At 51.9% G+C, this 21,414-nt stretch overlaps 1 protein-coding gene across 1 annotated transcript in view; it reads right to left on the bottom strand.

The window, feature by feature from the left end:
- ATG4B (autophagy related 4B cysteine peptidase) overlaps positions 1-21,414 on the bottom strand; it is a 29,552-nt gene that overhangs the window by 2,810 nt on the left and 5,328 nt on the right. The window contains exons 2-11 of the mRNA XM_012755650.3: positions 17,113-17,214; positions 16,898-16,969; positions 14,757-14,855; positions 13,534-13,635; positions 12,822-12,894; positions 9,735-9,814; positions 3,474-3,667; positions 2,452-2,530; positions 2,020-2,165; positions 428-484 (exon numbers count right to left, since the gene is read on the bottom strand). Coding sequence (XP_012611104.2) covers positions 428-484; positions 2,020-2,165; positions 2,452-2,530; positions 3,474-3,667; positions 9,735-9,814; positions 12,822-12,894; positions 13,534-13,635; positions 14,757-14,855; positions 16,898-16,969; positions 17,113-17,214 — 1,004 coding nt within the window. The remainder of the gene's footprint in view (positions 1-427; positions 485-2,019; positions 2,166-2,451; positions 2,531-3,473; positions 3,668-9,734; positions 9,815-12,821; positions 12,895-13,533; positions 13,636-14,756; positions 14,856-16,897; positions 16,970-17,112; positions 17,215-21,414) is intronic.

Raw genomic sequence — 21,414 nt, 5'->3', positions numbered from 1 at the left:
TGCAGTCAGTTCTGGGTACAGGGGGCTCAACTCTGAGTACAGGGGGCTCAGCTCTGGGTACAGGGGCTCAGCTCTGGGTACAGGGGGCTCAGCTCTGGGTACAGGGGGCTCAGCTCTGGGTACAGGGGCTCAGCTCTGGGTACAGGGGGCTTAGCTCTGGGTACAGGGGGCTCAGCTCTGGGTATATGCACTCAGCTCTGGGTACAGGGGGCTCAACTCTGAGTACAGGGGGCTCAGCTCTGGGTACAGGGGCTCAGCTCTGGGTACAGGGGGCTCAGCTCTGGGTACAGGGGGCTCAGCTCTGGGTATATGCACTCAGCTCTGGGTACAGGGGCTCAGCTCTGGGTATATGCACTGAGCTCTGGGTACAGGGGCTCAGCTCTGGGTACAGGGGGCTCAGCTCTGAGTACAGGGGGCAGCTACAAACCTTTTTCACTTGCTGGCACCAGTCATTGAAGTCGTCCTCAGTCTTACAGAAGAATCCCTAGAATGACATGACTGTAAACAACACTGCACCATGGTGAGCTGAGATGCGAGGTCTCCACTCCCACTGCCAGGTATGCGGAGACGGCCCATGCACGCAGGTGCTGGATGCATGCCAGGCTGTCCTCACTTCTCTGGCCAGGAAGGGAGCTCCCCGGATCCCCACAAGCTGTACATGGCCCTCTGGACCCAGGCCCCAACTCTCCTTGGGCTCTGTGGCTTACTCAGCCCTTTGCCCCCTGCCTTGATTCACCCATAAGATGTTAGGTTGTGTGTAAGTTGTGACTGTAGTCAGGGCACAGTGGAGAGCACCCCCTTCTCCCTGTGGCAGGGCTAGACTCAGCCTTGACCCAGCCTCTGCCTGGAAGCTCAGCAGCAAAGGCTGCCAAGACCGCTGAGGATGAGTGCAGCTGCACCACACAGACAGGGAGTCTCGTGCTAAGGAGTCTCAGACTTGTGGCGGCCCTTCCAAGAATCACTTGGAAAAGCCATATTCTTAAAACCATCCGGACTGACAGTTACTAGGAATTCTAAACACTGCCAGATTTACAGATGTTAATGTTAAAAGAAAAATAAACGAGAAGAAATACAAAACGGAGAGAGAAGCTCAAAGTGGGCGTTCTCTCTTCTACTTTGAAGACGCTGTTTCTGCTGCCCATGGCTCTGGTCTTTGCTGGACCTGGGGAGCCAGCGTGGATTCTTCTCCTTGTGGGTGAGGACAGTTGTCCCACCCTGTGTCCCCTTTGGTCTCAGCTCTTGAAAGTTCAGGCTGATGCTCAAATGTGGGTTCTCCCCTCATGCCGCCGTTCAGCCTGCCCTCCCTGTGTGAGCGCCAATCACTGCAAGTTGCTGACCTGTGCTCATATGACACACGCACTGAATTTTAGTTAACAAACAACTCATGAGCACCCACCTTCCTTGTTCCTGCTACTCTGTCAGGACACCTGGGGGTGGGCCAGGAGGCACATGGGCGCAGTACACACTCCAGTGCATCTCAGAGACTGTCTCGTCTCAGGACCAGATTTCCCTGATTTTTTACGGACAGAGCAGTGCACCCACAACGGAGAGTCCACGGCTCAGTGAATCACTTCCCCAGGGATGTCAGGGTGGTTGTGGCCCCTTCCCCGTCAGAAGCATTTAGAGAGCAGGCAGGTCTGTAAAAACCACACTAAGGAAGCTAGTTCCTAGGGAATCATCTCCCAGACATGCTGAGACAGAACCCAGGGAGCTACTGGGGCGGAGCGGAAGTGGGTCTGGGGCTGCCCTTGGTGTGTGGGGACGCTCTCAGCACACGGGGACACTCTGGCCACTCGAAGGCTGTGCAGGAGGCAGACGCCTGTGGGGAGGGACCTGGGTGTCTGAGGACACTGTTCATGCTCTTGTGCCCTTCGAATTCCAAACCACAATGTGAACACGATACTTGTACCAAAATGTTGAGGAAAACTATAAAAACCTGAAGGTTCTCCTTTTCATCTAAAACAGGATCTGGGACTAAATGACTCAGACCGCCCGTAGGCTCACACGGCCAGCACGCACCACAGCAATGGACGGGTCGAGCTCCCCAATGTTCATCCTGCAGGGCGGGTGCTGGCAGTGGAAGCTCTCGTCAGGGATGAGGCCGCTATCTGCGAACTCCACCGCCGGCTGCGTCGTGTGGGGGTCCAGGTAGATAAGCTCCTCCCCTGGGCAAGACGGGGGAGAAGGTGGTGGGCAGGTGGCCAAGCCATGTTCAGACCCACCACAACATGGCCTCAAAGGGACGTGCCGTGCCCGGACACAGCGGGTGGGACGGGCGGCCTGGCTGTCGGGAGGGAGGGCACCTGGGACCCACAGGAGCACACTGCTTTTCCACTGGCTGCCGGGGTCTGGGTCTGGGGCAAGGCGAGGGGCGAGGGTGCTGCTCCATCCACAGAACGCCCTCGCCTCGAGGACCACCCACAGGGTCACCGCTGCAGTCCCACAACTCACCCACGTAACCGATGAAGTAGTGGGCGCTGTTGGGCTTCCCCCCGATCACCCCCAGGGATTGGGGCATCATGAAGCAGCGCTGCAGAGAGGGAGGAGGCTGCTGAGCACCCGCCCTGTAGACCCCACGCGGAGGACGCTGCCTGGACAGCCACAACCTGGTACGGGTCCCAGGCAGGAGCCCACGGCCCCCACCCACTGCCATAGGTGGGCCAACGGCCTGCTGAAGCCCAGCTGGTGACACAAGAAGGCAAACAAGAAGACATGGAAGGACAAGACCCACCCCACAGGCTGAGGAAACCACACCTGCAGGGTTCTGCTTCCCCAGGTGGGCCTTGGGGAGTTGGGGGTGGGGGCGCTGGGAGAACAGGCCTTGCAGAGGTGCGATGGGCATGTGTGGGTATGAGCAGAGGTGGGGGAGGCAGCACTGTCTGACGGGCTGTGAGGGGCTGTGCTGGGTGGGTGAAAAGGGGCCGAAGCTGCGTATGGAGGTGGCCGGGACACTGAAGGGCTGTCAGAGGGCTGGAGGAGATGACAGAAAGGCTTTAGTAAAAGTAGCATTTCAATCCCACATAGGAATGACTTCAAGCATGACTTGGTCTAAAATTCACGTTAACTGAAGGAAGGAGGAGGGTTCCTCATGACACGGGAGGGGACTGTGGATGGAGCTTCCCCAGAAAGCTCAGTGACCCGTCTGTCACCCCCAAACCCGGCCTGCAACCCCCCTTCCTCGAAGGCCAACCCACCCTCCAAAGGGACAAGCTCAAGGGAAGTGTGGGAGGGCACCATGGCACAGCAGACACCTGGGGGCCCCTATCAGGTTCCTGACACCCTAATCCTCACGGCTCACCCACTCAGTTACCACACCCATTAAGCAAAACCAGAAGGTCCTCCTTGTCGGACGTGGCTCAGGTCAAAGGCACCCTGTGAGCTCTGTGGACATGGTTGCTGACTCCCCAGAGAGCCGGCTGCACAAAAGTGGCTGAGAACTGGGAGGGGGGCAGGACAAGATGTGCGGGACGCACCTTCAGCGTCTCCACGTAGGCCTCGTTGATGTCCGTGAGCCCCAGGCGCAGTGGGATGAGTAGGACCAGGGGTCTCCACGGTGACAGCCTGGTGGTGACGTCAGCTCCGGCAGGGAATCCATTGCAGTGCCGGTCGGGATCTGTGGGAAAGGCGGCGGCCCCGGCACAGGGAAAGCTGGTCCTGCACAACCTTCCTAGAAGGGAAGACACGCTGTGATAGGCCAAGGGAACTGGGCAGTTCTCCCTGACGAAACAACACATTATTTTGTAACAGGAAAAGGGTATTACAAAGCCTACAGAGCCAGGTACTTAAAATGTAACTCAAACCTGCATTAAGAAAAATTTTGCACAATCCTGCCACCCACAGAGAAAAAACATTTTCTATGCACACTCAATTAAAAACTTTTATTGTGAAATAAAGCACACACACAAAATGGTGCAATGAAAATTCACGTGCACTTCAGAGGAAAGTAACGAAATGAGCACCCACGTCGCCCACCAGCCTGGCCACAGACAGCTCACGCGGGTGCCCGGAACCCCTCTGGGGCCCTTCAACAAGGCTTCAAGGAGTAGCGATGCTTCCTCCCTCCTCGCTTCCTCTGTCTGAATCCACCGGGCAGTCATTCAGTCAGCGGCAGACAGCATGGTGCACACCCCGCGCCCAACCTGGATTCTAAACACCATCCCCTGCTGCAAGGACCCAGGGCGGGCAGGGCAGGGCAGGGCTGGGTGGGAGGAGCCTGGAGCATCTCGTTAACGCAAGAAAGTGAGGAAGTGCTCAACAAACACAAAGTGACAGGAGCACCTCAAAAGACAGAGCCAGCCTGAGGGGGCCCCCAGCCAAGTGTGGGGCAATCAAGGATTGAAAATGTGACAGTGACAAAACACACCCAGGACAAAGCGCCTGTGAATCTGCTGACTCGGAGAAAGTTTCTCAAATTTAAACAAGGAGAAAGGAGTGAAAAGGAGGCCCTTCTCACGAATGCCAACTGATAAACGTGGAAGGAAAGGATGAGTTAGAAAAACCTCTGTCTTCTGCCATATATGTAATGAACAATTTAGGCCAAACTCATAATGCATATTAAGTGTCACCCTCAGATCACTCATTAATTACAAGGGAAAAGAGACACCACCTTGCCTGGGGGACCCAACACAGTGTTGCTGACAATGGGATACACTAATGCCACAGGCTCCGTGGGTGCACCAAGGGACACTTTGACAATGGGACACTAATGCCACAGGCTCCGAGGGTGCACCAAGGGACACAATGACAGTGGGACACTAATGCCATGAGCTCTGAGGGTACATCGAGGGACACGGTGACAGTGGGACACACCAACGGCCTCCGAGGGTACACCAAGGGACACAGTGACAGTGGGACACGCCAACACTACAGGCTCTGAGGGTGCACCGAGGGACACGGTGACAGTGGGACACACCAACGGCCTCCGAGGGTACACCAAGGGACACGCCAACACTACGGGCTCTGAGGGTGCACCGAGGGACACAGTGACAGTGGAACATGCCAATGGCATGGGCTCCAAGGGTGCACCGAGAGACACAGTGACAGTGGGACACGCCAATGCCACGGGGTCCGAGGGTGCGAGGGACACAGTGACAATGGGACACGCCAACGCCACGGGCTCCGAGGGTGCACCGAGGGACATAGTGACAGTGGGACACACCAACACCACGGACTCCGAGGGACACCGTGCTATCCAGGCTGAATCTAGGCCAATGGCTAACCCAAAGCCAGTCGGGAGGCAGCCAGCAACCAGCACGTGGGACCTTCAACTGGCCTGGATTCTTCAAAAATGTCAACGCTATGAAAGACCCAGAAAGAAGAGGCAGGGCTTTCCGTATTCAAGTGGACTGGAAAGGTGTGGTAGGTGTCTACACACAACACTGGATCCTTGATCACGAAGACAGACACTACAGGCACACACCACGGCTAATTCTTTCTGCTTTTGGTAGAGACAGGATCTTGCTCTTGCACAGGCTGGTCTCAAAACTGAGCTCAAGCGATCCTCCGGCCTTGGCCTCCCAAAGTAGAGAGATTACAGGTGTGAGCCACCACTGGCCCCAGGAGGGGCTCTATTACTACCATGATCCTCCCCATCTGAGGAATACGACTGGACACGTGGATTTGCTCTAGGAATGACACAGAGCAGGACTCACTAGTCCTCCACTCCTGGCCAGGCACTAGAAACGCCCTGCTGTGATATGACAGAACAGGCTGTGTTTGTCCCCGGCACCATCTGTGACTCTCCTGTACATTAACATACTCCCTCTACATTAACATACGTCAACGTCTATTTCTCTGTCGGTTACAATTAAACAGAATGTACAGCTCTACGCCTACCTCCTGAAACCAGGCCCCTCCTCAGCACTCTGAACATTTCCTGGTAGCACCTGGTGTGGCACAAGAGGGACGCGTAGGCCAGTTCCACGGCCTTTCTTCAGAGCAGCTTGGTATGGCTCTATCATTTGGGTGCTTACACAAGTTTCTCCTTATTTTTGCAATTTGGAAATATCACCGAGAACAAGTATATTTAAGTTCTCTTGATAAAAAATTTGGGGATCTTTAGCTGCAAAGACTCAACTCTCACCAACGCAGGGGGACTTTTTCCTTTAGCATCGATGCTGTTCTCACCTCCAGAAAAGCTGTGATTCACACTTGGTTTCCAGCTGCCTCTGCTCTGCCCGGCTGCCTCTGCTCCGACTGTCGGAGCTGCCTCAGCTAGAGACCCCTCCCCCGACTCGCCCTCCGAGTATTCCGCACTGGCATTTAACTTTCTTTCTGGGGTCATCTGCACCCACTGCCAGACTGATGCCTTTTCCACTCTGTATTTTCTCCCCATGCCTGGTGACGTTCCCACAATCTGCTGTGGTTAGAAGGGTCCAAGTCCTACTGCAGACAGCCTGCTGGCCTCCCACAGGGCCGATGGAGTGGATAGGTGGGTGGACGGAGGGTGGACAGTGGGCAGAGAGGCGGGCGGCACAGATGGACAGGGACGTCTGGGCAGCAAGGCCTCCCCGTGCCCGGCACACGCTGCCTAAAATTTAGCGGGATCGTCATCAGGCAGCTCTTTTGCTCAAGGAATCACCTTTTGTGGAATTTCTGAATGTCATCATTTTCTTCCTAACTGTTCCTTCCACAAGCAGTTTTGAGAAATTTGAAGCAAAAAGTCCTTGCTTGGCCAAGGAAGTGTTTCTCCAGCTTTTGCCATGCTGACTTCTCTCCCAGGCCTGCCGCCTTGGGCAACTTTTAACAGTGGGATGGAAGAGCAGCCCCTTCCTGTCTTTCCTGGAGTCCTCCCTGCCTCTCTCCCGGGGCTTCCATGGCCAGAGGCAATTGGTATGGGCCCTGCAGAATCACCTGGCAACCCCTCACCACGCCAACTGCACTCGAGGCCTGCTCGTCAGTCTCACTGTCCTGGCTGGTTGTGTTTTGATGCTATTCTTCCTAAGGGCAGGTGCTTGGCATCTGCCATTTGTTCCTGTGATGAGTATGGTCCTTGCTGACTAGGGGAGGGGAGGGTGATGCATGCAGTGAGATTGGGCTGGCCAGGCTGGGCAGCTCCCACATCCCACAGGGAGCCAGTGCTCCCTTGGAGCTGTTAAAAATGCAGACTCAGGGCAGGGCGTCTGGCTCACACCTATAATCCCAGCACTTTGGGAGGCTGAGGCAGAATAATTGTTTAAGGCCAGGAGTTGGAGACCAGCCTGGGCAACAGAGTGCAACATTGTCTCTACCAAAAATAGAAAAATTAGCTGGGCATGGTGGGGGTACCTGTAGTCCCAGCTATTCGGGAGGCTGAGAAAGGTGGATCGCTTGAGCCCAGGAGTTTGAGGTTGCAGTGAGCTGTGACGACACCACTGCACTCAAGCCTAGGCGACGTAGCGAGATCCCATCTCAAAAAAAAAAAGGCAGGCCGGGCGCGGTGGCTCACGCCTGTAATCCTAGCTCTCTGGGAGGCCGAGGCGGGCGGATTGCTCGAGGTCAGGAGTTCGAAACCAGCCTGAGCAAGAGCGAGACCCCGTCTCTACTATAAATAGAAAGAAATTAATTGGCCAACTAATATATATACAAAAAATTAGCCGGGCATGGTAGCGAATGCCTGTAGTCCCAGCTACTTGGGAGGCTGAGGCAGAAGGATCACTTGAGCCCAGGAGTTTGAGGTTGCTGTGAGCTAGGCTGACGCCACGGCACTCACTCTAGCCTGGGCAACAAAGCAAGACTCTGTCTCAAAAAAAAAAAAAAAAAAGGCAGACCAAGGTTCATCCCCAGGACCTGACCCACCTCCTTCTCTGACAAGTCACAGTTCCATCAGTGCAGTTCCAGGTGACTCCAAGACCCCAGAAGAGACTGGATCCGGGGTCCACATGCAGTCAAGCTGCCCCCACCACAGCTCCCACCAGTGCTACATGCACCAAGTGCGGGGAGATTCTGGAAGCAGCCTGTCCCTCACCCCTTCCTGGTCATCACACCTGGGCAGCCAGCCTCTCTAGTCTAAAGCCAGGGGTGAAGCATGATTGGCTTAGCCCCCGAGAGTGGGTGAAAGATTGTGGGGTAGGTGATGTTTCCAACACCCAGGGGAGGGACAGTGGAGGGAGAAGTTAAGGTAAAGTCTAATAGTATATTGTATACCCAGATAATAAGGTGGTTATAATGTTTTCATTGCCAGAAGAAAATGTTTGCAATACTATATAAGTTTCTGAAAAACATGGAAAGAATGCTTTTCAAAGCATGGAAGAAAGTGTGTTAAGATACAATAAGAGTTATTTCTGAGTGGTAAAATTAGTGTCTTTTTTCTTTGCACTTTTCCTTAGTTTCCAATGTTTTACAAAAATTTCAAGAAATAGAATAGAGGGAGAAGGCAGAAAGAACTACACACCCCTCTTTTATGGTCCCTAGTTCATCAACTCTGGGGAACAGAATTATTAAAGGAAAATGCGCTATGGCAAAGAGTTTCAAGCTGTAGAAGTCAGTGCTGCCCTGTGTTGGAACGTCATGTCCCTGTGCCCTCTGGACACAAGCCACAACACCCCAGAAAGGCCGGGGGGTGAAGAAACGGGGTGGAGAGGCCCCATCACTCTGGCAGGGAAGTCACATGTCTGCAGCCCAGTGGGCACACATGCGGTAGCACTCCACACCCGCAGCCACGTGGCAAGACCCACATCCACTGCAAACCCATGCTCTTTTAGGAAGTCTCTGAATTGCTTTCTTAAGTAAAACTGGATTCAAGGCAATAGCTTACACGTACAACGTCAATGAAATTGGGGTTGATGGGCCAGGCATGGTGGCTCACGCCTGTAATTCTAGCACTCTGGGAGGCGGAGGTGGGCAGATTGCTCGTGGTCAGGAGTTCGAAACCAGCCTGAGCAAGAGCAAGACCCCGTCTCTACTATAAATAGAAAGAAATTAATTGGCCAACTAGCATATATATAGAAAAAATTAGCTGGGCATGGTAGCGCATGCCTGTAGTTCCAACTACTCGGGAGGCTGAGGCAGAAGGATCGCTTGAGCCCAGGAGTTTGAGGTTGCTGTGAGCTAGGCTGACGCCACGGCACTCACTCTAGCCTGGGTAACAAAGCGAGACTCTGTCTCAAAAAAGAAAAAAAAGGGGGGGTTGAAGCAGCTTTGAGAAATCCTCTGGGAAAAAGGTGCTGCTGAATGTGCCGGGACCGCCAGTGGCGTGCTGTCAGCCTGGCTGCATCTTGGCATGCAAGGTATGAATTTGGAGCTCACTCCATGGGCCGCTCGTTAAAACTAAGCCATCGTTTCCCTCCTGCATGTGAACTTTAGCATGCCTGGGTTCCTTCATGTTTCTAGTGGACCTTTCTTCCAAAAAGTTGAACAGAACAGTTCTTCCTTCATGATACACCTTTGCTGGAGATGGTGCAGCTAAAGAGTAGTTCTGCATTTCTTTGTGGTATATTAACGCATCCAAAGGAATTTAACCAGAATTCCTGTGTGAATGTAGTTAAATGCTGTATTTGTAATGAAGACACAAAATGACATGGGTACTAAATAACTCACCTCTGGAGAGAATCTGGGCCCTCCTCTCTTAGCCTGGTCTACATGGCGTGAGAGTGAGGTCGCCAGGCGTCTGGCCTGCCCCCAGGCCCAGCGGAGCATCAGCACTGCGCCAGGAGACCGAGGACACTCACTGAGGCTCCCTTGCGGGCTCAGCCCAGGAAGAACGGGATCACCCACAACTCCTGCTTTCTTGTCAAGTGAAGCCCTGAACCACTTACTGATTTCCTCCATCACCACAGTGTTGTCCATCGCTATGTGAACTGCCAGGGAGCTCCACGTGTCGAAGACAGCAAGCTTCCTATGGAAAGTGGGAGGAGAACATGCCCATAAGCTTTTTGACAACGGGAAGACATTTCATCTCTGACAGTGACGCGTGCAGGGCAGAGCGCTTGGAGCTGCTTCTTGAACGAGAAGACCAAGACTCAGAAGGTCAAGGGGTATGTCCAAGGCCACAGATGGGAAGAACGCTGAGGCTGGAACCTGTTTCTTCTCACCTGGGCCTGGTGTTCCTTCCACCACCCCCACCCAAGCTGCACGTACAGAGAGAGTGCACAAGAGGCTCACATGCACCCAATTCCTGGTCTCATTGACACACGGAGGCAGGGCTAGAACATGAACCCAGTCCTTAGATACTGTTTCTCCAGGCACAATGGTGTGAGCCTGTAATCCCTGCTACTTGGGGGGAGACTGGGGCAGGAGGATCACTTGAGCCTAGGTGTTTGAGACTAGCCTGGGCAACACAGGGAGACCCTGTCTTAAAAATAAATAAATAAGAAAAAAAATCTCATCATTAGGAAATAGAAGAAAGTTTTTTATTTTAGTGTATTATGGGGGTACAAGTGTTAAGGTTACATATATTGCCCGTGCCCCCCTCCAAAACTTTTTTTTTTTTTTAATTAAAAACAAACACCTGTGAGGCAGGCCCAGCCTAACCTTATCATGCACACACACCCCCAGCACCTCATCCCTGCTCTGGTCTCCCCTGCACCAAACACCCTGAGCTAACAACCAGGGAGCTCCAGTCCAGAACGTGTAGCCCCGTGAGAGCACCACTGTAAAGGACAGTGAGGAGGAGCTATGGACGGAGAGACGTGGTTCTGAGGAAGAGCAGACTCTGTAGCCAAAGCCTGACAGGACTCTAACCCTGGGTGCTGTGGAGGTGGGGGCAGAGGATGTAAATGAAAGTGAAAGAACAGAAGAGCAAGGAGGAATGTTCCAGATACAGGCACGGCTCTTGCCAAGGCCCCAAGATACTGAGGACCTGGTATGTCCAGGGACAGAATGAGGGACTTGTGCTGGGAGACACTGGGTGACCACGCAGAGACCTTCCCAACAGGAAGCCCACAGGAGCTGCTGGGAGAACAATCTGTTCCACCGACCGCCTCCCTGCTCTCTGAAGCCCACTCGCTGTGTGGAGGACACACTGACACACCTGTAAGGCTGGCACTCTAGGGGCAGCAGACAGAAGGAACCACACAGGGCAGGTTGCGAGTGCTGCAGAGAATACAGCAGGGCCGGGGCAGGGGAGCCACCCACGAGGGTGCTGGGGGAGATGCCTGGCCAAGGGTGCAGCGCATGTCCAAGGAACACAAGGTGTGTGGTGCCGGGGAGGCCGGGCAGTGCACATCTGCTGCAAGCCAGCTGGCAAGTGCCAGGACTGCTCAGGGCAGAGGAGTGACAGCTGACGTATTTTATAAAAATGGCTCTGCTGCCTCTTGAAAACGAGGCTTCAGGCTGGCAAAGAGAGAAGACTGACAAGAAGACAAGAAATGGGCATGGACCAGGGTGGGGAGTGAAGAGATACTTCCTGATGGGCATGTTGAAAGAGAGGACTCTAGAAAGATCCCAGATGTTGACCTGAGTGCCTGGAAGGGCAACGTGAGGGGCTTCGAGTGGGGACACAGAGCAGGCAGAAGCACCGGCAGGACTTAGAGCCAAAGTCTCAGCTGGTGACAGACTTGAGAGTTGTTGGTCCTCAGCCTATCAGGGAGGAGGCCCCGAGCGGGCAAGACCTGGAGGCACCAGCCCAGAACTGGCCTCCCCAGAAATGTTGGGACGCCAGGGCACACAGCCACAGACAAGTCAAATGGACTGAAAAGTGGCAGGTGACCTGAAACCACATGTGAGTTCCTGGCAATTGCAGGAAGAGCCATTTCAGAGGAATTCATGGTCCTGGGGGCAGGAGTGGCGTTTGACCGTAAGGCAAACACCTTACAGTCCCCAACACCCCAGGCCGCACAGCAGGAGGTGAGCAGCAGGTGAGCAAGTGAAATTTCACCTTCATTTACAGCCGTTCCCCAGCACTCGCATCACCGCCTAGCTCCGCCTCCTGTCAGATCAGTGGTAGCATCAGATTCTCATAGGAGAACCATAATAAATTAAATTGTAAATTGTGCAAGCGAGGGACCTAGGTTGCTCCTTATGAGAATCTGTTGCCTGGTGACCTGAGGTGGAGCCGAGGCGGTGATGCTAGTGCTGGGGAGCGGCTGCAGATGCAGATTATCCTTAGCAGAGAGATTTGACTGCAAGGAGACCATAATAAATCAATTACTTGCCAACTCACATCAAAATCCTATCACTGAATGGCAAATGACAATGTAATAATAACAGAAATAAAGTGCACAATAAATGTGATGTGCTTGAATCATCCAGAAACCACCCCCCCCAACCCTTGTAGGTGGAAAAATTGTCTTTCATGAAACTGGTCCCTGGTGACAAAAAGGATGAGGAACTGCTGCCTTACGGAACAAGTGAGGTGCCAGAGGAAGGCGGTGCAGGTGAATCTTTCTGACATTCATCACGTGGGGAAAGGACGACGGAGGGACTTACAGAAAGTGGAGTCCAGGCAGACCCCAACGACGTGGGCAGGGAGGGAGGTTACAGTGGAGTTGCAAGGAACGTGAGGAAGAGGGCCAGAACACCAGGGGACACCGACTCTGATAAGCGGGCAGCGGTGGAGGGGCCATGGCACCTGTGTGGATGGCTGCCCTTCCCCACAAACTGCAGTGGCCAGAGCAGCTTCACCTTCCTACACCCTGAGAAGCCACTGCTACAGAGGGACCCATGAGGCAGACAAGGGCCTGATCCAATGGCTGTGATCTGGATTAAGGTGTTCATTTTATGGGAAAACACAAGTGCTGATGCACAAGGCCTTGGCCTGCTCACCTCTGAGGAACTTCCCGAGGGCCCTTAAGAATAGGGACCTCTTATTTTCTTTAGCAATACAGGCTCAGGGAGAATTTAAACCCCCAAGGAACACTCATGCTGTCCCCAAAGAAACGGAAGGGTTGAAGCTTGGTACATACTTGAGGACCTGGGCGACGGTGTTCGGCCCGTACCACTGGCCTATAGACTTGCCTTCACCGACTCCCATTTGTGCTGTGGGGAACAGATCTCGATTAGTGACACAGACCCACCCCCAGTCATCCCGCCAGTCCCCACCCCCTACCTCTGGTGGCATATGGCACCAGGAAACACTTCACAGGAAGGCCTGGACAGCCACACCCTGCCCTGCCTTCAGACAGGGATGAGCCAACAAGATGCAGAGACACATCCTCTAAGAGGGAGTCAGGAAAGGGACAGGCAACATCGCAAGGTTTGTCCTTCATTAAGAACTTAAACGGGGGAACTGAGGAAATGAAACGATCTGATGTTTAAGTCATGTGGGACTATACTTTTACTGCCTTCTGTAAGTGAGGACATACTGCTCAAAAGCTGGGCTTGCCTGGAACAAAGTCCTGCTGGGCTTCACTGCGTTCCCTCCAAGCTGAGCTGACAAGGCTCAGATGCTCTGACAAGACACAGAAGGCCACACAGGCAGCAGGGGTGGGGGCAGGGAGAGTGAGGCCTGGGGTCTGAGCTGGCACTGGACCACCCGCAGCAGCTCCCTGGCAGTCAGAGGCCAGTTTGACCTGCAGCCTCATGCTGCACACACAACACCAGAGGAGCTCTCCAGGAAGCCCAATGCCTCTGCCCTTTCTCAACACCCAGGGCGGGCCACACGGTGCAGTCTCCCACCTATCTGGTGAATGGAGTAGTAACTGTCCTTCCTGTCAAGGAAAGCGTTGAGGACACTGAAGTAGCTGTCTGGCTGCCTCTTGCGCTGTGTCCACCTCCAATCTATTGGGAAAAAAATACAGGTCAGTCCTACCATAAACAAGAGAAACAAGTCTGCACTTTTAACAAAACACTCAAGATACAGATGGTATCCAAACCTTTTTTGAATCTTTCTAAAGTTAAAAGCCAAATTCTCCAGGATTTCAAATATACATATGCCAACTCATCAAAACAAATCCATACAAAAACCAGAAAATAGTTTCAGTGGTTTAAAGGTAATTTCTAAAAAAATAAACACTAGCATTCTTTGAAGTCAGATTTTTGTTGTTGTTGTTGTTGAGACAGAGTCTCACTCTCTTGCCTAGGCTAGAGTGCCAAGGTGTCAGCCTAGCTCACAGCAACCTCAAACTCCTGGGCTCAAGTGAGCCTCCTGCTCAGCCTCCCAGGTAGCTGGGACTACAGGCACGCGCCACCATGCCCGGCTAATTTTTTCTATTTTTAGTTGTTTGGCTAATTTCTTTCTATTTATAGTAGAGACGGGGTCTCACTCTTGTTCAGGTTGGTCTCGAACTCCTGAGCTCAAGTAATCCTCCCGCCTCAGGCTCCCAGAGTGCCAGGATTACAGGCACGACCCACCGTGCCTGGCCTAAAGTCAGATTTTTAATCAATCAATACAAATGGGGCTGGGCACAGTGGCTCACGCCTGTTATCCTAGCACTCTGGGAGGCCGAGGCGGGCGGATTGCTCGAGGTCAGGAGTTCGAAACCAGCCTGAGCAAGAGCGAGACCCCGTCTCTACTATAAATAGAAAGAAATTAATTGGCCAACTAATATATATATAGAAAAAATTAGCCGGGCATGGTGGCGCATGCCTGTAGTCCCAGCTACTCAAGAGGCTGAGGCAGCAGGACTGCTTGAGCCCAGGAGATTGAGGTTGCTGTGAGCTAGGCTGACGCCACAGCACTCACTCTAGCCTGGGCAACAAAGTGAGACTCTGTCTCAAAAAATAAATAAATAAATACATACATACATAAATAAATAAATACAAATGGGTCATTACTCAGGGAAACCCCAGACTCTCATCCGTGTTTCACACAGATGATGTGCTTGAAACAACCCTTCCCCTCAGTCCTCTTTGCTTCCTAAGAACACTGGCCGTGCGCCCACCCCCAAGCCGTGACTCACCTCGACCTAAGTGCCGGCACACCAGGGCCTGGGCGAAGATCATCTGTCCACACCGCAGCATGCAGCCCCAGCCTGTGTCCGAGGTGGGGCCTGTCCCCCCTGTCGTGGCAGAGAGACAGTGCTCATGGTCAGACGGCCCGCCAGAGACCGAGAGCCCACCGCAGGAAGCGCGGGGCCGGCCCCACGCCGAGGCACGGGCACCGCTGCCCACCAGCTCTGCCGGAGGACTCAGTAATGCTGCGGCCCCCCTGCTGGGGAGGGAAGCATCCTGACTGCCTCCTCAAAACGGACAAAACACGGGAACAAGGCAGTCATGGAGCATCTGGAATGTCAGGCAGACAGACAGAGACGCTGACCCTCATGAGTGATCCAGAAAATGCAAAGTTAAACATGAAGAATCATTTTCCAACTGCCAGAAAGGCAAAGATCCAAGGCGTGACGACACCTCGTGTTGCTGAGAGTGCAGGCGAGGCCAGGCCGAGTGGTCGGTGACTTAGGCCTCTAAGTGCACAGACCTGGGCCCTGCCACCTCACCCACCGGGGCCCAGACCGACGGTGTGCGCTGTGGAACGTGGGTAAGGTGACAGACATCTGGGAGGCGCCCTGCCAGTGACAGCAGGAGGCCAGTGGAACGGCACCGTGCAGCCAGCACCGGGGAGCGGGAGACCACCCGTGCGCGCGGGCCAGGTGACTGCACACCGTGTGAGGAGCAGGATTCAGGGGTCGGGCCACAAGGGCTGCAGTCCTGGCCCACACTCTACCCACCTGCGAGCCCCTGGCACCTTCTCCCACACACTGGGGAAAACAACCCACGCTACCTCCTGGGGCACAGTGGCTGGCACACACACACACACGCAACCCCCTCAGCAGTGCCTGTCATTACCCTCCCTTCACTTCTGACAAAAACAAACCATTTCTCAGAGCCAGGCATAGTAGGCCCTGCTACTTGGGAGGCTGAGGCAGGAGGATCGCTTGAGCCCAGGAGTTCGAGGTCAGCCTGGGCAACATAGCAGGACTCCCATCTCTTTAAAAAAACAAACAAACAAAAAAATACAATTAATTTAAAAAACCTCACCAAATAATCTCTGCAGAGCTATGGAAGGAAATGCACCATACTCAGCCTCTAGAACCACAACGGGGTGCTTTGTCTGCCTCTGCAGCTCCTCCACAATGCCTCTGCCAAGGTACAGCTTCTCTCTAGCCCTGTTTTCCTACCAAGCACCGTGGCAGAGTTGCTTCAAAGAAGATAGAGGCTGGGGACTAACCTGCATCCAGGGCTGAGCAGGGGCAGGCTCAGAGCAGGTATGAAGTAAGTATCTGTGGAATGAACAACTATTTCCAAGGCACACCTGCCAAACAGCACCATTAAATGTCAACTGAAAGGGATCATGCACCTTCTCTCCCTACATTTCAGTGTTCTCAGATGTCAAGCCAATGTGGCTATTTTACTTCCACTTCACTTTGGAGAAGGAATGAAACCACAACTAGGAGAAGAACTGAAGAGCATGACTCAGCCACTGGGGAGGTGTAGAGTCAGCCTGGTCCCCATCCTCTGGCCACCCCCAGCGTATACAGCGATGAGGAATCTCGTTAACGGAATACACTTTAGTGTCAAGTGACAACATGTCACAGCTACCTTGCCCTTCAAACCTCCCCACAGCTAAGTGTAGAACATACTAGAAAAGATGATGGATAGAGAATGGCTTCTAAACATTCTTGACCTACAGTAAGAAACACATGGTACAGCCATGACCTAGGACACATATCCAGATATGTAAACAGAAACTAAAATCTCCTGAAGCAACATGCTGTCTTACTGGGGCAAACACATTCTGTTGCATATTTTGTTCTGTTCTACATTTTGAAAAGTGTGAGTCATAATTTGTGATATTGGTTCCAGGTCCAGTAATAAGCTGTGACTTGCAGTTGAAAAAACACTGCCCTAGGTAGAATCAGGAGCCTGGGTTTGGATTCCAGCTCTGCCACTACTAGGAGTGAGACCTTAGGGATTAATTTAGCCAGGGTTGCTGTGAGGATTAAAACAAAGTATCTGGCATACCGAAGTCAAAACAGTAAGCATAAATTTTCCACCTTAACACACGTATATTTTGCTACACATTGTAACAAAATGGGGTACTTACCAATAGCTGGAAAGTTTTTCCTGTATGTAAACCAAAGTCTAGATGCCACATCAGACAAGATCTCGTCCTTTTCTGGAGGTTGTTTAAAAGAAAACAGACAAAGCCTTAAGTTCGTAAGTCACATGTTATAGAAGAGTTGGCAGATAACTATTTTCACAAAATGCTTTTTACAGATTGAGCAATCAGAGCAGAGTGGTCTCCAGCGTGGCTGATACCTGTGAAAATGCTGTATTTTCTACCCAGTATCCAAACGGGCTCTGAGGTCTCAGGGAAATCTTCAAACTCAGCAAACCGGAGAGTGTCATAGGTCAGAGTAGCTGTTGAAATTAAAGACATCCATCCATCAGACTTTTATAATTTCATGAAATAATATCAAAAGAGATCATTTATAGCATTTCTTTGTTTGTTGGTAGAGACGAGGTCTCACTATGTTGCCCAGGCTGGTTTTGAACTCCTGGCCTCAAGTGATCCTCCTCCCTTGGCCTCCTAAAGTGCTGGGATTACAGGCGTGAGCCACTGGCATTTCAGTACTAAAGGAAAGCATGAGCGTAAATTCTTGCAACAAACGGCACACCCTGTGTTCTTAGCACTACCACACCACCACCACTGCTGGAGCAAACGCAGTTGAATACACAAGAGGGCCTGTCAGGCAGCTGCTCCGCTAGGGTGTGGGGGTGGGGCATGTACCCCACTTCCTCAGCCTTACAGATCCTAAGCCGCTGAGTTAGCGTCCAGCAGCTGACACAAGGGTGAGGCCAACTCAGAGCCAAACCAAGAAAAGAAAGGAAAAAAAGCCACCAGATTCAAGCACCTACTTGTTTTAGACTTAAAATGTTTAAAACCCACAAGACAAAAAATGAAATAAAACTACTCCCTTCATCTTTGCTGGTGAGGGAAGCCACAGAAGAAACGAACATGGAGCAAGCGTCCTGTGTGCTGAGGTTTGCAGACGTCACCTTGGCAGCAGGTTCAGATGCTGTGATGAAGGCAGATGCTTCAGGGACAAGAAATACTGAACTCCCAAAGACTGGTGGTTCCGGCCCACCCCAACTTCTTGGTTTGGAGCAGATAGCTGTAGAGGGATGGGGTGCTGCTCCTGGGTGTGCACTCACTCCTGGAAACTAAGAGATGAACCCCTCTGCAAAGCCCCCAAAGGTGCCTGGGTGCCAGGAGGCCCCGAGATCAAGGCCCGGAACCTGTGTTCACTTCAGCGGTGCGCAGCCCTACTTTCTAAGGAGGCTGCAGAGACAGGCTGTGCACCTGCCGTGCTGATGAGGCCTGAGTGACACCTTACTCTGTACTGCTTCAATTAAAAAACTAGAGAGGCCCAGTGCCCTCTTGTCTATAGGAACCTGGTTCACACTGTCTCCAAAAGGCAGCACCAGCCCGCAGCATGGCATGCGGCCCAAGGCCCGCAAGGTGGGGAGATGCACACTGCGGACTACAGGGTGGCCGCAAGGGCAAAGGCATCTCTCCAGTGAAGTTCGAACACAGTCTCACCTACCACCTCCACAGCTGGACGGAGCCAAATCATGCATCCTTCACCCGCAACTTCAGGGACATCTTTCGAAAACTAAAGACGTTATATGAACTTCTCCCACATCTAAATTTACTTTTTGACAATGCCCCCACCTTTCAGTCAGAATGATGGATGCTAATTATAAAAAATACTGAAGACAACAAAAATATACTAATCATCTGAAGCCTCATCACCGAGCAGGAAATCTCCTTCCAGAGTCCTTGTGCAAAGGCCTGTGTGTGCAACTTCACACAGACAGAAGAAACGACACCATAACTTGTGGCTTCTCCACCTTTATCCTTCACGACAATGGGACCATCATTCCACATGAACACAGCTCTCCATCAGATCTCTAATGGTCTCAAAGCGTCCTGCTGTACTGAAGTTGATAAGCAACTTAGGCACCCTGTTTAGCGCATTCCTAGTTACTCCCCACCACAGACTGCCAGCTCATGCCGCTGCAGGTGTTTCCATGCTGTGCACAGTCCCCCCGGCACAAGCTCTGGCCTCCGGCAGTCAGAGTTCAAATCCCAGCTCAGGTCCTCATAGGCAGTGGGTTCCTGGGTCACATACTTAGTGTGGCTGTTCCCTCACCCATACGGTGGGCTAACAGGACAGCCGTGCTGTGTGGCTGTGCTATCTCCCAGAAACACTCCCCATTGGGTGCTGGCTGGCAGACAAAAGGGCTACAGTGTCAGCTGGTGTCATTAACGTTGAGGACTCCACAGTCAAAGGCACATACATTTTACTGCCCCCAAAGGCTTAACCGGATGCAGCTTGTTCCCAGTCACAGGGCTGGGAAGAACTTGCAAGTGCCTCCAGCAGCACAGGCAGAAGGAACACGTCCACAATGCCAGGTGGCCCAGGGCTCACTGTTGACAGAATCCTCAGCTGCTGGGGACCCAGGCCCAGCTCTGCCCCTTTCCTACAGCAGTTCAAAGCCAGTATACCTTGGAAGGGTTTCAAACATCAGTAGAACATTCCAACAGCAACAAAATTGGAATTACTGTCCCGCAGCGTTGTAAATTGAAATAAGATGGGTGCCTGCGTCCTTTTTTCTTGAGAATAGACTTTCTGGATTGAGTCTATATGTTGAATGAAGGCTAGAGGTCAGAGAACAGTAGTGATTTCTATTCCCGCCTTGGCACATACATCTTTTAAGGTACTGCAAAGCTAAAATTAGCAATTTGGATAAGTATCTCTTTGTAGAACCCAGCATAACTTGAAAATATCACATCATTAAGTTGAAAATGCATTTAATATACCTAACCTGTCAAGCATTGTATTAATAGCTTATATAAGTCTACCTTAAATGTGCTCAGAACAATTAAATTAGCCTACAACTGGGCAAAGTCATCTGGCCGGGGGAGAGCATAAGTTGTTTATCCTCATGATTCCCTGGCTGACGAAGAGCTGCCCAACGTCTCCAGAGTATTGTGGTGCATATCCCTGGCCTAGGAAAAGATCAAAATTCAAAATTTGAGCCAGGTGCAGTGGCTCATGCCTGTAATCCTAGCACTTTGGGAGGCTGAGGCAGGAGGATTGCTTGAGCTCAGGAATTCAAGACCAGCCTAAGCAAGAGCAAGACCCTGTCTATAAAAAACATAGAAAAATTAGCTGAGCGTGGGGCACACACTTATAGGCCCAGCTACTCGGGAGGCTGAGGCAGGAGAATCGCTGGAGCCCAGGAGTTTGAGGTTGCAGGGAGCTATGATGATGCCACTGCACTCTAGCCTGGGAAATAGAGCAAGACTGTCTCAAAAAATTAAATAAATTCAAAATTTGAAGTAAGTTTCTATCGGACATGTATCACTTTCATACTATCGTAAAGTTGAAAAACTATTAAGTCGAACCATCATAAGCTGGGGACCATGTATATTTCAGAGGGATGTGGCATATGTTATTAGGGCAAGGATCACATTGATTTATTAAGTCTGTAGTATCAGAATCTGGATACTGAGAAACTTTTTTTTTTTTTGAGGCAGAGTCTCACTCTGTTGCCCAGGCTAGAGTGCCGTGGCATCAGCCTAGCTCACAGCAACCTCACATTCCTGGGCTTAAGCAATCCTTCTGCCTCAGCCTCCTGAGTAGCTGGGACTACAGGCATGCGCCACCATGCCTAGCTAAATTATTCTATTTTTAGTTGTTTGGCTAATTTCTATTTTTAGTAGAGACGGGGTCTCGCTCTTGCTCAGGCTGGTCTCGAATTCCTGGTCTCAAACAATCCTTCCACCTCAGCTTCCCAGAGTGCTAGGATTACAGGCATGAGCCACTGTGCCTGGCTGAGAAATTTCTTTTTAAAAGATAATTATTTTTAGAGACCTTCCTGGTAGCTAGAAATATAGGTGGGCACTGCCCCTCGAAAATTTTACTTCAAAATTTTTTTGTGTGAAGACGGGGTCTTACTATGTTGCCCAGGCTGGTCTCCAACTCCTGGCCTCGGGTGATCCTACCCCCACCCCCAGCCTTCCCAAGTTCTGGAATTACAGGTGTGAGCCACTGCACCCAGCCTGAGAAATTTCTAAGATAACTAGCTTCTCATTTCAAAAATATAAATAAGGAATGAAACACGTAGGTAAGAAGTCCAGAAAAACGCTCACTCTGGAAGGAGAGTAATGATGCCTGAGCAGCTTTGAAGTTGAGGATTTTCATCACTGAAGTGGCAAAATGCAAAGCAGGCATAATTCTTAGGTTTATTAGCAAACTTTATAGGCAAGGAAGCCAACTTCAGAGTGAAGGTAATAAGAGTGTTCTATGAAGTTCAAATACATCAGCACATCTCCCACCGCCACCATCACAACGACGGGTGTGGCCTCAGACTCCTTACCCATGAACCACCAAGGAACCAAGGCACTTGGAGGAAGCCAAATGACAAGAAGCAACCACAGCTCTCGCCAGTGTAACAGGAGTCTCGAAGCCACAGCGTCCATCATCCATGGGGTCCCTGAGGAGGGCGCCCACACCAAACCCCGGCTTCAATGCTCTTCCTGTCTACAGA

The sequence above is a fragment of the Microcebus murinus genome, chromosome 8 (genome assembly GCF_040939455.1).
Source record: "Microcebus murinus isolate Inina chromosome 8, M.murinus_Inina_mat1.0, whole genome shotgun sequence".
NCBI classification, from domain to species: Eukaryota; Metazoa; Chordata; class Mammalia; order Primates; family Cheirogaleidae; genus Microcebus; species Microcebus murinus.
The sequence above is the reverse complement of the archived record's forward strand: the minus strand, read 5'-3'. Positions and strand labels throughout refer to the sequence as shown.